The sequence below is a fragment of the Salvia miltiorrhiza genome, chromosome 3 (assembly GCF_028751815.1).
Source record: "Salvia miltiorrhiza cultivar Shanhuang (shh) chromosome 3, IMPLAD_Smil_shh, whole genome shotgun sequence".
Lineage (NCBI taxonomy): Eukaryota > Viridiplantae > Streptophyta > Magnoliopsida > Lamiales > Lamiaceae > Salvia > Salvia miltiorrhiza.
Genome location: NC_080389.1, coordinates 63,144,620 through 63,159,875, shown reverse-complemented (window position 1 = coordinate 63,159,875; position 15,256 = coordinate 63,144,620). Strand labels below are relative to the sequence as shown.

Here is a 15,256-nt window from a genome sequence, read left to right as displayed (position 1 = left end):
AGGAAACAGCCTCCACACCGCCTCCGCCTTCCTCCTTGGCGACGGCGAGGTGCCGCCGCGTCCCTCTCTCGCTCCGATTGACAGCAACAAAGCCGTCGTCGGAGCCCTAGCCTCAACACCACCGACCGCCGCCCCCTGACCTCCAGTCCAGCCCTCTGCAACCCCAGCCCAGTCCATCTCCCTCTGATCTCATCCCTCTGTTTCCGGCGAGCAGCAGCGGAAGCCGCCCCTCCACCGACTCACACACATACACAACAATCAAGCCTCGACACAGCAAGTTCAAAAAGTTAAAGCTTCAAGATTCTTCATTTATCATTTAAAAAAAGTCATACTTCATGTAAAATATATAAACTCTGTTCATTTGTATATACAAATATATATGTTGAAATGATGCTATGAATGTGTGTCTCTTTTTCTTTACTTGACTCAATTAAAACTCAAGAAATTGGCATAAGGATTTAGGAGAAAGACCTTTTAGAAAGGTTTCAGCTGGATCAGTAAATTTATGAATGCAATTTCAATGTCATGACTCGTAAATTTGAAAATTCTCACCATTGCAATCCATGTGCAATGACCAGAGTTCCTAATAAGGGATAGAGTTAATTTCTTAAAATCATAATCCACTAATGCTTTAATTGAATCATATTCGTCATATTAATAAACAATTATTGCCTAATATCAATGTCTGTAAAAATAGAAATCTAAATGCAAGTGTGAAATTCGTCCAAAAAACTTGCATGCTGATCACATCTAAATCTGGGCGTTCCAATTTTTTTCCGAAATTAAACTGCAATTGAAAGAACAAAAATATAAGAAAACTTTATTATATTCTCACATTTACTAAACCCAAATTAAAAAAATAAATAATAGACAGACTATAATATTTAATGTTTATATTTTTATATTAAGTTGTCGTCTGTAATTCTTCCATCGGTAGTCCGTTGGAGTATCCTGTTAGTAAAAGTGAGTTGAGAGATAGCCTTTGTGTAGGCAGATACAAAATACAGTGTGATATTTTTGTTGTACTCATCCTTTTGAGATTCTCTAATATATCGCTGTGGGTCCGTGGACGTAGACAATTTGGCCAAACCACGTTAAAAATATCGGTGTTATTTTTTCTTCGTTTCATATCAGTCGATATTTAAAATATTGTGTCACACTAGATCCAGGGCGGAATTAGTTGCGTCTAATTTCCCAACAACTGGTATCAGAGCCAGATTGGTGGCGAAAATATTTTTTCTTACGCTGGTACTATTCACGTGAGCTAGGTTGGTGGCGAAAATACTTTAGTTATGAGCCAGAATCAATTTTCAGGCTCAATTCCTAAATGTTTGGGAAATGAATTTTCTTTAAGAAATCTTTATCTAGACTCCAACATGTTGAATTCAAGCATACCTTCAAGCTTATGGGGCCTAAAAGATTTGAAATATCTAGACTTGTCATCAAATTCATTAAATGGGTTTTTACCTCAAGAGATAAGTAACTTAGGAGCAGCAATACATATAAACCTATCGATGAATCAGTTGTCAAAGTCTATTCTTAGCATTATTGGGAAGTTGCATAATTTGATTAATCTGTCTTTGGCAAATAATAGACTAGAAGGTTCTATTCCTGTGTCAATGGGAAGCATGATAATTTTGGCAAATCTCGATTTGTTATACAACAACCTCTCTGGTTCAATTCCAAAGTCTTTAGAAGAACTTCAACACCTCGACTACTTTAATGTCTCTTTCAATAGTTTAAGTGGAGAAAATGACTGCACTTGGTCTTTGAACTACAAACGAAACAAAGCACTAAAGATGTTTAGAATACATAGCCAAAGCGAAAAGTACCGTTATCTATATCTATTATGCATGCGCATAACGTTTGTTAATTACGATTATAAAAAAATTCACAACTATGAGCACTTAAATTATTAAGTGTCAAAATCAAAAATATTTATATTTTTCAAAAAATAAAAATAAATTTTATACTTGTATTCTATGGCTAAATAGTGTATTAAAACTCAACATGTTATATCTTGCCGATTACATGTAACAGAAGCATAAATTAGAAATAGAAAAAATAATTTATAATTATCCATTTAAAACACAATATGTAATGAAAATTTAAATTGGCAACAAGCAGTTCCAATTATTCGATTCAAACTTGCCTAATGAACAAAATATATAATACTAATGAACAAAATATATATAGGAGCGCGCTCCAGTGAGACTCCCTATTTTTCGTGTAACATGAGTACAATGAATAAAATATATAATACTAATGAACAAAACATATATATCTAATGAACAAGATGTATATATTGATGATAAAAAAATTAAAAAAAAAATCGTAATGTATAAGACATATATACTGATGAACAGGGCTGTATATACTGATGAACAATGCAGTATATACTGATGAATAACACAATTTAAAATATTCTACTCCCTCCAGGATTCGAACCCTGCAAAAAAAAAAATCACCCTCCAAATACAATATCAGCCATAAGATTGATAAAATAAATGCATCAGATCGTGCCCTAGATCTTACACTATTTTAAGGTTATTTTATAGTATTATATATTTATGAGAATATATTATTCATTAGATATTACACTAAATCTATGTGATATATATCTATAGCTATTGCTAAGGCTTATAAATAAATTATCTAATGAAAGTAATAAATTAATAGATTTTCTAAAATAATAGATTATTAAATAAAATAACATTAATTACACGTACAACGTACATTCTTTCTGTTAGTACAAGTAAAAGTGAATGAAAAATGTTGCTGCGTTATCATGTGGCGCACCAAAATTGTTAATCATGAATACGTCCATTAATTTGTAGTCTCTTTAAGTGACTGCGTTATCATGTCTTCCATTAATTTGTATGGACGACTTGTCTCAAAAGCCACACCCATCAAGACTCTCAAGTCAACCAAGTCTTCCATTAATTTGTGTATATATATGTGATGATTATTGGATGCACTTATTAGCTACTTAATTATCATAATACAATCATAATTTGCAGCCATGGAGAAAAAGCTTCATTGCATATTTGCTTATGCATTCCTAATCACCATAACCTTCCAAATGCTTTCTTCTGAAGCCAAACAACCTCTAAGCCTTGCAACTGATCAAACTGCCCTTCTTTCACTCAAACATACATCTCTTTTACTTGCAACTAATTGGACCAACTCCACCTCCGTCTGCACCTGGATTGGCGTCACTTGCAGCTTCCGCCACCACAGAGTAGCTGCCTTGAATCTCTCCAACATGGCTCTCTCCGCCACCATTCCACCACAGTTCGGACGCCTCTCCTTCCTCGTCTCCCTCGACCTCTCCAACAACCTTTTCTATGGAGATTTGCCACACCAACTCTCTCTCCTTCGCCGTTTGAAGTTCATATCTCTCCGACTCAACAACTTCACCGGAGACATCCCTCCGATGTTGGGTCAGTTACCAAAATTAGAGTACTTGAATTTACGCAACAACAGCTTCATAGGTTCCATCCCAAAGTCGCTCTCGAACCTCACAAACCTACAATTTCTTGACTTAACTTACAATTCTCTAACACTACAAGAAATATTAGTATTTGTTACAAACTTATGTGACAAAATCAAATTTTGTTACATTAGTATATTTTATGTGAGGAAACTTAATATCATCACAAAAAAATAAAAAATGGGGTCATTTTTATAATTATCTCAAAGTAAAGTCCTCATAAGCAAAAGTTAAAACTAAACCTCTTCCCAAAATTCCCTCATTCTTCGCAGCGTGACTTCAAAAAATGAAAGCAATTATCTTTCAATCTCTTCTGAATCTCTTTTCAATCCTCTCTCAATTTAAAAACATATTGTCGATTGATTTGTCTGGTTCAGATTCTTCATGGAAGAGTATCAACCAGCTTTTTTAGGTAATCTCTCTCTCGATCATGCAGTGATAGTTGCTCGATCTATTATTTGTATATCGTTGCCTCTAATATCATTTTTCCTCCTACATTTCTCCTAATTTTATTTTTATTTTTATATCATCCAGTGATATATCACTCTCGATTTCCGAATCTGAGGCTCTTCTTCTTTATGGTAATTTGAGGCGCTTTGAGTGTGGAAATTGCTGTTTGTTAAGTTTTTTTTGGTGGCTTTTGTTGTAAGTTTCTCCGAGCGTTGATCTGCTTTCTATGTGTTAATGTGGATGTCAAATTATTTATTTCGTGTTGTTTGAAAAATTGAAGTCATAAAACAGGATTTATTTGCTCGGATTTTAAATTAACTCTTGTTGGTGATTTTGAGTTGTGAATTGGTAGAGTGTCTATTTTCTTTATTATTTAGTTAGTAACCAGGCGGTGAAGAAAGTAGGAATGGTCATTTGCAAGGTTCTTCATTAACCAATAATGAACAAGGTCTAGTTCTATGGGATGGCACTAGTAGTCTTTCTTTCCTACTGAAAATTGCGCCTTTCAGTTCTTATTGTTGTCAAATTACAACATTAGAGTTCTCCTAATGAGCATGAGTTTTCCAGCTTGCAAAATCATTTATATCATGGTTCGCACTCCACAATCAAAGATAACTTGCACAATATAAGTTTATTTGCTCTTATATCCATCTTAGAATTTATTGCGCTTATTATTCTTGTTTTGGGTTTGGTAAATTTCAGAGAATTGGTACGGTTTTGGTTTGGCTGAGCTGCTGGAATCTGGGGAAAGCCATATAACAACAAGGGTGATGAGAACTTTTGGGTATATTTGCCTTTTGAATTTCTGATATCTTTTTTATTGTAGTTTTCCCTCATAATAATCATGTGCTTTTGTTAATTTCAGTTACGTGGCTCCTGAATATGCAAATACTGACTTGCTGAATGAAAAAAGCGACATATACAGTTTTGGTGTTCTACTTCTTGAAGCTGTCACCGGAAGAGATCCAGTAGATTACACACGTCCAGCCAATGAGGTGCTAATTTAATTACTTATATACGATAAGCATAGCTAGTAAATTCTTAGTAAATCGGGATGTATGCCACTCCAGACAGAGTGACCGGGAAGCTGGCCACCCCCTTCGAGTAACAATATCAATAATTGTGTCTGTGGCAGGTTAATCTTGTCGAGTGGCTTAAAATGATGGTAGGGAACAGTAGAGCAGAGGAAGTTGTGGGCTCTAGCCTTGAAGTCAGGCCTACTACCCGTGCCCTCAACATCTCTTACAGTTCTGGAAAATTGTGAAAAATTTGAGCCCAACTCCAAGGTATACTTGGATCATTATATCTTTGAAAGTTTTAGTTGCAATTGTTTACACTAGTATGCATCTATTTTGTGTTTCAGTGCTGAATGTCCAAGACGATCACAAATTTGAGAGTAGTACTGGTTTATTGGATACTCATGTTTCTACTCCTCAAGATCAAGGACTATCTGGTAGAAACTTCTTCCCCTTCGCACACATACTACCCTGTAAATAACAGTGACTCTGCAGTGTCCTTTGAAGCTTTTTTGGTGAGAGATCGAACTTCAGATTATGTCGAAAATGGTTTGTCTCAACCTCAAAACAGAGCAGCATTTAGAATGAGTGCTCTGTAGGTAAGGAGATTGAACTTTTATGTGTGTATATAATTATATTTTATTCAGCTCAGTATTTGGAATCCTTCTAGTTCATTCAAAGTGTTTCATATTGTAGATAAGTTCCCTTCCTTTATGCCCAAATCAAGCACCGGACCCGGTATACAAGAAAACTCTAGCAGGTTAGTTCTATGCATACAGACTAGAAAATGATTTCCAACTGTTTGCAAGTTCTGTTCTTTTACTCAATGTTGATGACATTGATTTCTATGAGAATACAATCTAAATTCCGTTTACTACATGTGCAGCTTGCTGGATGTTTTTGCTAATCTAAGTTCCGGAAGAACTACTACCAATTTTGTATCATTCGGGCTATCAAGTTCTGGAAATATGACTTCTGGACTCAGTTCATCAACCAGTAATCCATCTGCGAATAATTCACAAGGTTCTCTATTCGGTGGTGCCAGTAAATCTTTTGTGCCTGCTGTTGGAGCAGACACAGACTGCATTCTCTCCACCTTCACCTAGAAAGCAACACGTGCGAGACACAGAATTGGGAAGCTCCTATTGTCTGGGTTATGTTTATAGTGTATGAAAATGTGCTAAATATGTTTAAACTGCATCGATTATGATTAGAGTTTCATTGTTTTGAACTCATGTGATCTTTATTAACATGCATTTCGGTGTAGGTGATTACATTTGTATTCTACGTTTTTTTTAGCTCTTAAATTTTATTGTTTATTTTAGTTTTTTGAGAAGCCTCTTATTTTTTTTATTGTTGCCCATATACGTTTTAAAATCAGCGATCAGAAGGTTTTTGTGAGGAAAATTAAGACTATTTGTGAGGAATTTTTTTCTCACAATTAGAGTTTTTGTGATGAAAAAATAAGACTATTTGTGAGGAATTTTTTCCTCATATAAGCATGAGACTCTAATGTGAGGAAATTACATTTTCGTCACATAATATTATATGTGAGGACCCTATCGTGACGACGTTGTGACGAATTTTTTTTCCTCACATAAAGTCATATGTGATGAAAATATACCCTTTTGTAACAAAAAATTTCATTGCAAAAACTCTTTTTTTTTGTAGTGTAAGTGGAGAAATTCCAAAAGAGTTTGGGAGACTTCAAAGTCTACAAACTCTATCAGTTCAATTCAATCATTTGTCGGGTGCTATACCATCAGCCATATTCAACATCTCGACCCTTGTAGCTATAGCATTGAGAACCAATGAATTGAGTGGAAGTCTTCCAACAGACATGTGCCGTAATCTTCCATTTCTTGCTGGGATTTATCTTTCTTACAATCAGCTGAGTGGCGCGATTCCCACAAATCTATCCCAATGTTTACGGCTTGAGGTGTTGGGCCTCTCTTACAACTCTTTTAGTGGGGAGATACCTTCTGAAATCGGCTACTTAACATCTCTTCAGAATTTAGCTCTTGGTGGTAACAATTTGAATGGTATGGTTCAAGTTCTTATCACATAAATTTGTGCAAATCAGATTTTATTAGTTTCATGACATTTTTTTTGCCAGGAATACTACCACATGAGATTGGTCATCTTCAGAGTATGGTTACTTTTTCTGTTCAAGATAATAAGATTGCGGGCTCAATTGATTTCAATATTTTCATGAATATGTCTTCTCTGCAAAACATATATCTACACCGCAACAAATTCACGGGGAACCTTACAAGGGATGTCGTGAATATTACCATGCTAATAGAGTTAGAGCTCGATGAAAACCATTTTACAGGTACAACAGAGTAATTTTCATGTAAATTGTCTGTTTAGCCACAATATGTGTTTTTGAAATCTCATGTTTTGCAGGGCTTATTCCCACTGAATTTGGCCAACTTTACCATTTGGAGACATTAGACTTATCATTGAACAGCTTGAGCGGTTCGATTCCACATGAGCTCTTTAACATTTCAACTCTTCGGATTCTTTCACTTCTCGGCAATGCTCTGTCAGGGGTTCTTCCAACCCATTTATGCCATGCCTCTCCCTTTCTTGAAGAAATTTATCTTGGCGTAAATTCCATCAGTGGAGCAATACCCAACTCCATCTCTAACTGTTCTCAACTCACAATTCTCTCACTTTTTGAAAACAAATTCAGTGGTTATATACCTACTCATCTCGGCAACCTAAGACTTCTCCAAATTCTTGAACTGAACAACAACAATCTTACCCAGGCACCATCTTCTTCCTTCATTACTTCATTGACAAATTGCAAGTCTCAAACTTATTTGGATATTTCTGATAATCCTCTAAATGGTGTCATTCCAGCTTCTGTCGGGAACTTATCTTCCTCACTCGAAAGATTCTATGCCTACAACTGCAAATTCAGTGGCAGCATTCCTGTTGAAATAGGCAATCTAAGCAATATGATGGAACTGGGTTTATCTAGGAATGAGTTATCTGGTAATATTCCACTAACTATAAGCCATTTGCATGAACTTCAAGGATTACAGCTGCTTAATAACAGGTTGGGAGGCTCTATTCCACATGCTATATGTGATCTATTCCGCCTCAATACTTTAGTTATGAGCCAGAATAAATTTTCAGGCCCAATTCCTAAATGTCTGGGAACTGTCTCTTCTTTAAGACATCTTCTTCTAGACTCCAACTTTTTGAATTCAAGCATACCATCAAGCTTATGGGGCCTAAAAGATGTGATCACTCTAGACTTGTCCTCAAATTCATTAAATGGTTCACTACCTGTAGAGATGAGTAACTTAGGAGCAGCGATCTATATAAATGTAGCAATGAATCAGTTGTCAAAGTCTATTCCTAGCACTATTGGGAAGTTGCAGAATTTGATCAATCTGTATTTGGCAAATAATAGACTAGAAGGTTCTATTCCTGTGTCTATGGGAAGCATGATCAGTTTGGCAAATCTCGACTTGTCGTACAACAACCTCTCTGGTTCAATTCCAAAGTCTTTAGAAACACTTCAACACCTCGACTACTTTAATGTCTCTTTCAATAGTTTAAGTGGAGAAATTCCTAATGAAGGTTCTTTTAGAAACTTCACTACGGATTGTTTTAAGGGTAATGAGGCATTGTGTGGAATCCCCAAGTTCCATGTCCAAATTTGCTCTTCAATTTCTAATCACAGATCAAAGAGAAAGAAGGTGGAACGAGCTTCATTTATTGTTTTCGGGGTTGTGGCTTTCATCTCAGTTGTTTCTTTGGCCTTTATAATTGTAAGAAACAAAAGGAAAGATAAGACGACTAGCAGAGAAGTTGATGAGCTGAAATCCATTGTGCCAGAAAGAATCTCTTATTATGAACTGCTGCAAGCAACAGAAAGATTCAATGAAAGCAATTTACTTGGCACCGGGAGTTCTTGCTCTGTTTATAAGGGAATTCTTAACAATGGGAAGGATATCGTTGTCAAGGTGTTTAATATGCAGCTAGAAGGTATTTTGAGAATATTTGATGTCGAATGTGAGATACTACGTAGCATTCGACACAGGAATCTGACAAGCGTCATAAGCAGTTGCTCCAATGAAGAGTTCAAGGCATTAGTACTTGAATATATGCCAAAGGGAAACCTTGAAAAATGGTTATATTCCCACAACTATTACTTGAATATGATGGAAAGATTGAATATAATGATTGATGTTGCATCTGCTTTGGAGTATCTTCACCACGGTTATTCAATGCCCATTGTCCATAGCGACTTGAAGCCTAGTAATGTGCTGTTAGATGAAGACATGGTTGCCCATGTAAGCGACTTTGGGATAGCAAAGTTGTTATGCGATGGAGATAGCTTTGTGTTAACCAACACGCTAGCAACATTCGGTTACATCGCTCCAGGTGAAGTTTCTCTAAATATATCGATTGCACTTCACTTTCAATCAATTAATTGTGTCTTCCTTACTGCACATATCATGATTTTTGTTGTTCCAGAGTATGGCTTGGAAGGGCTAGTTTCAACAAGGTGTGATGTGTATAGCTACGGGGTGGTGTTGATCGAAACTTTTACGAGAAAAAGGCCTAGTGATGATATGTTTTGCGGAGATATGAGCTTAAAGAGATGGGTAGAACTCTCACTTTCGGAGATCCCGGATGAAGTGATAGATGCCAACTTAGTCATGAATTTGGAGGAAGAATTGATTGACAAGAATATGCAGTGTGTATCATCCATACTTGAATTGGCTCTGAAATGCTCTGCCAACTCTCCCGGGGATAGAATCAACATGAAACTAGCACATGCAGAGTTGCAGAAAATCAAACATCGATTTTCCCGATGAAATTCAAGTAAGCTATTTTAAAGTTCTATGTTATTTCTAAAAGCATATTGATATCCCAAATTTCTATGGCAAAATTAACTAATGAAGTCTTCTTCATTTGGTGGCTTTGATGAGACATGCAGTGGATAGTTGTGAGGTGGATGACATAAAGAATGGAAAATGTTGTTCTTTATTATTACCATGGAAGGTATGCTATATGTGGAATAATTGTGTCTCTGTTTCTTCCTATGCTTTATCCAGTAGTATTCTATCTTTTCAAGACCTTTGTTCTTGTGTTTTACTTTCTAGTTATTCCAGAGATGCCGTGCAGGTCATATGTATTAATGATTAATGATAATTTAATTATGTACTCTTATTAATTTGTTGTCTTAATGCGAAAGTAAAATGTAATATACTACTAAGTAATATGGGTTGGATTTTGAACATGCATGTTGTATATGGGCTGGATTGTATTTGTTGATAATTTGGGTTGCCAATTTAACTTTTTGTTACATATTGTGTTTTGAATGGATAATTATGAAATCATTTAATTTTTTCTAATTTGGGTTGGCACCACGTATTGCCACATATTAAGTGAATAACGCCACATAGGAAAATTTCGACTTTGGATTTGACTGGAAAAACCGTCATGGGAAAATTAGGAAAAATCAATAGTTGGGGGGGTTTTTTGTGGGAAGTTCAAAGTTTGAGGAAAAAAATGAAAAATGACTATAGTTTAAGGATTTAGAGCGAATAAGCCCAAATAATAAATAATAGTATAAATTAAAAAATGATTATTTTTTAATCTTTGAAACTTTTATTCCGAAGCGCGGATTTTGCATTGGAATACCTTGGAAGCCCTCTATCACGTATCACAATTTTGGTGTGCCACATGGACAAAATAATATGTTTACTTAGAGAATTATATATATTAACGCTAATAACCTATAATGGGTTGTTGTTAGAATGGCCCACGGTGCTGTTATTAATATTAATTAACCTAAAATAAAACCTAATTATTAATTTTAAATTGAGTTTATTAATCTCCCTCCGTCCTATTACAAATACCTCACTTTTCATAATGGAATGTCCTATTACAAATGTCTCATTTCATTTTGTGGGAATGATCACATATAGCCCTTTTTGTTAAAACATAAGTTTTATAGCCCTAGTCTATAATAAATAAGTTATATAGCCATTTTAGGCTTAAAAGATTATAATACCCTTTGACTTTTTTGTAACTTCGAGTACTCGATGGTGTACTCGATGACACCACCGAGTACACCATCGAGTACTCGATGATGTACACGATGGTGCCATCGAGTAATGAAAAAAATGAAGTTTTTCTATAATACTATCGAGTAATCGAAGTATTCGATGGTGTACTGTAATGCCCCGCTCTTTTAAATACATATTAGATTAAATATGTGCATTAGTTATAAAATTCTTTTAATTATTTATTGTGATTATTTTGTTCAGATAATATTATTTCAGCAAAAGTCTGTATAAGAGATACAGAGCTGCGATTTAATATTCAATCATGAATCAAACCAATAATTAAATTATTGGTTTAGCTACACATTGAAACTTTGCATTACCAGTTGATTGATTCAATAGTATTAGAAATTTTAGATTTATAATCGATTTCATAAATCGTGTTATTTAAATCGAATTGTTAGAATTATAACTTGAGCGTATGTGAATAATAATTTTATTATTACATGTTATGCGTGTTTAGTATTAAGTCGTGAATTAATTCCGACTTTCACGTATTAAATCCCAAGATTGAGGATTTAATTTATATAAATACGACAAGTATTTAATTAGCAGGAATTGGAAAATTATTACAGAAACGAATAAGAACTAGGAGAAACTAGATCACGGAAAATCAAAATCCTACTACACGTATGTCTCGATTTTTCATCCAACACATCAATTCCTACACTATTCCACCTTCTCCTTCAACGCAACATCATACTGCAACAAGTTTTTCAAGGTCTCAATATCTTCCATGCAATCCAAAAAGCCAAGATATGAGGAAAAGAAGATCACGAAAGAAACAAAATTTTCAAAGATTGCATGCTCAACCTTCCCCTCCAATTCAAGATTTCTGATTTCAAAGATTTGCAGATTTCTAGCAAATCTTATTTTTTTCAAAAGTGTAGATTTGCAGCTGACTTTCCTTCCAACTCCCTACACAAATTTCAACCTTCATAATTTCCATTGTCTACGGAATCCACTTATAAATACATAGCATATCAGTTAACACACAGCTCACTCCACTAGCAAGAACCACACCCGTGCAGAGAAAGTGAAGCCAACAAGCTTCAAAACAAACTTTGCATACTTCTTAAGCTCAAGTGAGCTCCCTTCGCCAGGCTATTTCTTCGCCGACCGGCCACTAGGCTCTGAACCGAGAACGTGTACTCGTTCCTCCATCTTCAGGCTACCAAACCCAACAATCGAAAGGCCAAAGCCTTCTCTATATTTTCCTGGCCAAAAGCCGCAATATCCTTCGGAGGCCAACGTCGAATTCCCGACTTAGCCACCGGCCAACTTACGGCTTTCGTTTCTCACTATCCTTACGACGAAAAAGGATTGAGAAAACACCGTTGTGTAGCCTGATCTACCTCGCACGAGGAAGACTAAGTCGTAGACCTTCGCGGCTAAACACCATCGCGGAACGACGACCAGAAAACCCCCGACGAACAACTTCCATTAGTGCTCACTTGGACAAGGGTAAGTTGACGCCCTTATTTCGATGCATTCCCGTTTCTATTATATTATGGGAAATTTCTGGGGTATATATGGGAGTGTGGTAAATATTTGTACAAAGTTTCATGTTATTTGAACTTCGTTTACCACCCTTTTAAAATTTGAGAAGTCTACTGCCCGTATCTGTTGAAACTGTCGTGAGGCAGATGATTAGGTTAATTATTTCAGTAACCATATGTTGATATTTAGCTCTCAAATTTTTATTGTATGAAGATATATGTGTTAGCTATCTTCATATAAAATTTGAGGTTATTCCGGTAACGTTTGCTATTTTTTCAAAAATCTGGACTTTCAGTTGGCAGAAACTGCCGAATCTGGTAGGCGATGGGAAAATCGCTATATCTCTTAAACTACTTGGAGTTTTTCAACATACTTTTTTTTCAATTAAACTAGACTCAAAGAGGTTTCTATTGATATAAAATTCGACTCCATACGAGTTCGGAGTAAAAGCAGTTTATTAGTTGAAGTTGAATCTATACAGTTTTGTTGAGATGGAAATGATTCAAAATAATTCCTATTAAGGATTTTAAAGTTTTATTGTTGATAAAATATCACTTTTAGATTATAAATGAGCTATGGATGTGTATATATATATATTGGTGATTGGCATTATTAAATGGGGAAAAGGAAAACGTTTTATGTTTATAGAATTATTCTTTATTTATAATAGATAAATAAATGAATAATATAAAATGGAATTTCCTACATCCTCAAAGGTACATGAAATATTTTGATAAAGGAAGAACGATTGTATATGAGTTAGATATAGTCGTTTAAGGAAATATGGGTAGTTAGAGAAATGAGTGAATAGTGATTCACTGCATTTGTTGTTATCTTTTCTATTATTCACTCGAACACATGTTTTCGTGTTATCAAAGGTTCAAATAAACAAAAGCGTCTGAGTAACCTATCGCGCTAAGGAAAGAGAATCATTGTCTTAAGTAGCAAAACACTGCAATCAGGTGGGCATTACTTTTACTATACGTATATAGAGATCCCCTGCGTGTCGTAGGCCTCTTATACGAATGAATGCATGAGATGATTTAACTGTTAATTTCAGTTTCATATATATATCAAATGAGTTTAAATGTTACGTTCAAGCAAGTTATTTCATGACAAAATCTTTGAGTTAAAGTTATTTCAAGTATTGTCTTGCCATAAAATGTTTAAATTTTAGTATGATATCTATCTGCTTTGGCTTTGCCAATGATGCAATCGAATTCGGGTCCTGAGCAGTTGATAGCTATCCTGCCTTGACTAGTGTACACCAGTGACCGTGAGTCATCTAGCGGGTTGGCCGGTCAAGTGACCGTGAGAGGTGGCCACCTCTCCGGCACACAGTTCCAGATATGATAGATTACAAGAGAACTTAGACTGCAGACGAACTTTAAGAATCACAAATGAACTTAGTAAGCTTGGGCCTTTTTAGCGAAAAACTCCCTTGCTGTACTGTTTATGATGGCATGACAATTTACAGTTTTTGAAGCATGTATTTTTATACCTAGGCATACGTGCCCACTGAGTGCTTTTGTACTCAGCCCTGCATATGTTTTCTAAATGTGCAAGTTGAGCTGATGTGATGATGGTGCTGCAATGAGCGGAGTCTCCAGGGTTGTTAATAAATAGTTAACCTGTCTAGAATATGTCTTCATACATATGTCTAGCTACTTTCCGCTGCAAGATGTTGTTGATGTTATAGTATGTTATGTCATACTTTGAGTCTTAAGAGAATGGTTTCATATGATGTATAACTTGATTAATGATATTAATTAAGTTTTATGCTGTCTTTCATAGACTATTTTCAATTGAGTATTCATGAATAAAAATGACGAGTTTTATTAAGATGAGTAAGTTTTACGGCTATAAATGACGCCCCTTTTCTTCCCCTTCTTCTTTAACCCCATCCCTAGTCGTAGATCACTCGGCTTAACTATCCTTAGTTAGGGCGGGCTGTGACAAAGTGGTATCAGAGCGAAGGAAAGCTCTGAATTATAAGTCTTGAGTTTAGTCTAGAATGAGTCACTAGACTAATAGTTATTAACAACCGTGAGCTCAGCGCACCATCACACCAGACTCAACGAGGTATGTAAAATTTCAAAGTTTATTTGACATTAAATTTTGAAGAGCATGATGTTGAGGTTATATGATGAGTTATGATGTTACACTTTGAAGGTGCATAGTTTGAGTTTGAGGATGACAACATGATTAATAATGAGTTATTATGTTGTAAGAGCATATGTTGACGTTACATGATGAATCATGAGAGCGTTTATATCATATGATGTTATATGATTGAGGATGCATAATTATGAGTTATGATGTGATGTATTTGAGATGTTTTGTGATGAGAATTGTTTGAGCAGTTGTGATAAGTCACGATGATTTAGATGAAGGAATCTAATGTCATTGTTAAGAGAGATTTTTTTTTACTAAGTAGAAGGATGAAATGAGAACTTTGAGAGAATTAGCAATTGCTTTAAGTACTTGTTGGTTTGAGTTATGAGTTTGAGTTATGAGCTTGAGTATAATAGCATGATTAATGATGAGTTATTAGCATGTTGCAATGAGATATTGTACGATATGTTGAGTTGTTTTGTGACGCGAGTTTTGCTCACGCAACCTTTAATGGTACTTGAGGAGGTATCATGAGCCATAGTCTTTGGAGATGGCTTTGAGAGAAAATTTTTGAGTTGTCTTACTGA

The 15,256-nt window shown here is 35.3% G+C and overlaps 3 protein-coding genes and 1 long non-coding RNA gene across 14 annotated transcripts; all 4 read left to right on the top strand.

Moving 5' to 3' along the window:
• The first annotated feature begins 3,022 nt into the window (after positions 1-3,022).
• LOC131019166 (putative receptor-like protein kinase At3g47110) lies at positions 3,023-3,494 on the top strand. Its single transcript, XM_057947852.1, has 2 exons — positions 3,023-3,443; positions 3,487-3,494. The coding sequence occupies exons 1-2, from the start codon at positions 3,023-3,025 to the stop codon at positions 3,492-3,494; spliced, it is 429 nt and encodes a 142-aa protein (XP_057803835.1).
• A 216-nt stretch (positions 3,495-3,710) lies between these two features.
• On the top strand, positions 3,711-6,295 carry LOC131015474 (probable receptor-like protein kinase At2g42960). Of its 11 annotated transcripts, none has more exons than XR_009098512.1 (9): positions 3,718-3,905; positions 4,028-4,074; positions 4,646-4,727; positions 4,809-4,938; positions 5,079-5,229; positions 5,307-5,396; positions 5,455-5,558; positions 5,641-5,719; positions 5,846-6,295. XR_009098512.1 is itself a non-coding variant. In XM_057943897.1 (6 exons), the coding sequence occupies exons 1-4, from the start codon at positions 3,878-3,880 to the stop codon at positions 5,205-5,207; spliced, it is 369 nt and encodes a 122-aa protein (XP_057799880.1). In that variant the 5' UTR covers positions 3,733-3,877; the 3' UTR covers positions 5,208-5,229; positions 5,307-5,558; positions 5,846-6,295. The 11 variants fall into 11 exon arrangements, 1 of the variants encoding a protein (XP_057799880.1); XR_009098511.1 differs by having other exon boundaries at positions 5,444-5,558; positions 5,656-5,719; XR_009098510.1 differs by having other exon boundaries at positions 3,719-3,905; positions 5,656-5,719.
• Positions 6,296-6,799: 504 nt separating this feature from the next.
• Positions 6,800-9,800, top strand: LOC131019165 (probable LRR receptor-like serine/threonine-protein kinase At3g47570). Its single transcript, XM_057947851.1, has 3 exons — positions 6,800-7,001; positions 7,076-7,294; positions 7,369-9,800. Exons 1-3 carry the CDS (start codon positions 6,800-6,802, stop codon positions 9,798-9,800), a joined length of 2,853 nt encoding a protein of 950 aa, XP_057803834.1.
• Positions 9,801-11,914: 2,114 nt separating this feature from the next.
• LOC131015503 (uncharacterized) lies at positions 11,915-14,359 on the top strand. The gene is made up of 2 exons (XR_009098563.1): positions 11,915-12,518; positions 13,433-14,359. It is a non-coding gene; the product is annotated as an uncharacterized LOC131015503 (long non-coding RNA).
• Positions 14,360-15,256: the final 897 nt, after the last annotated feature.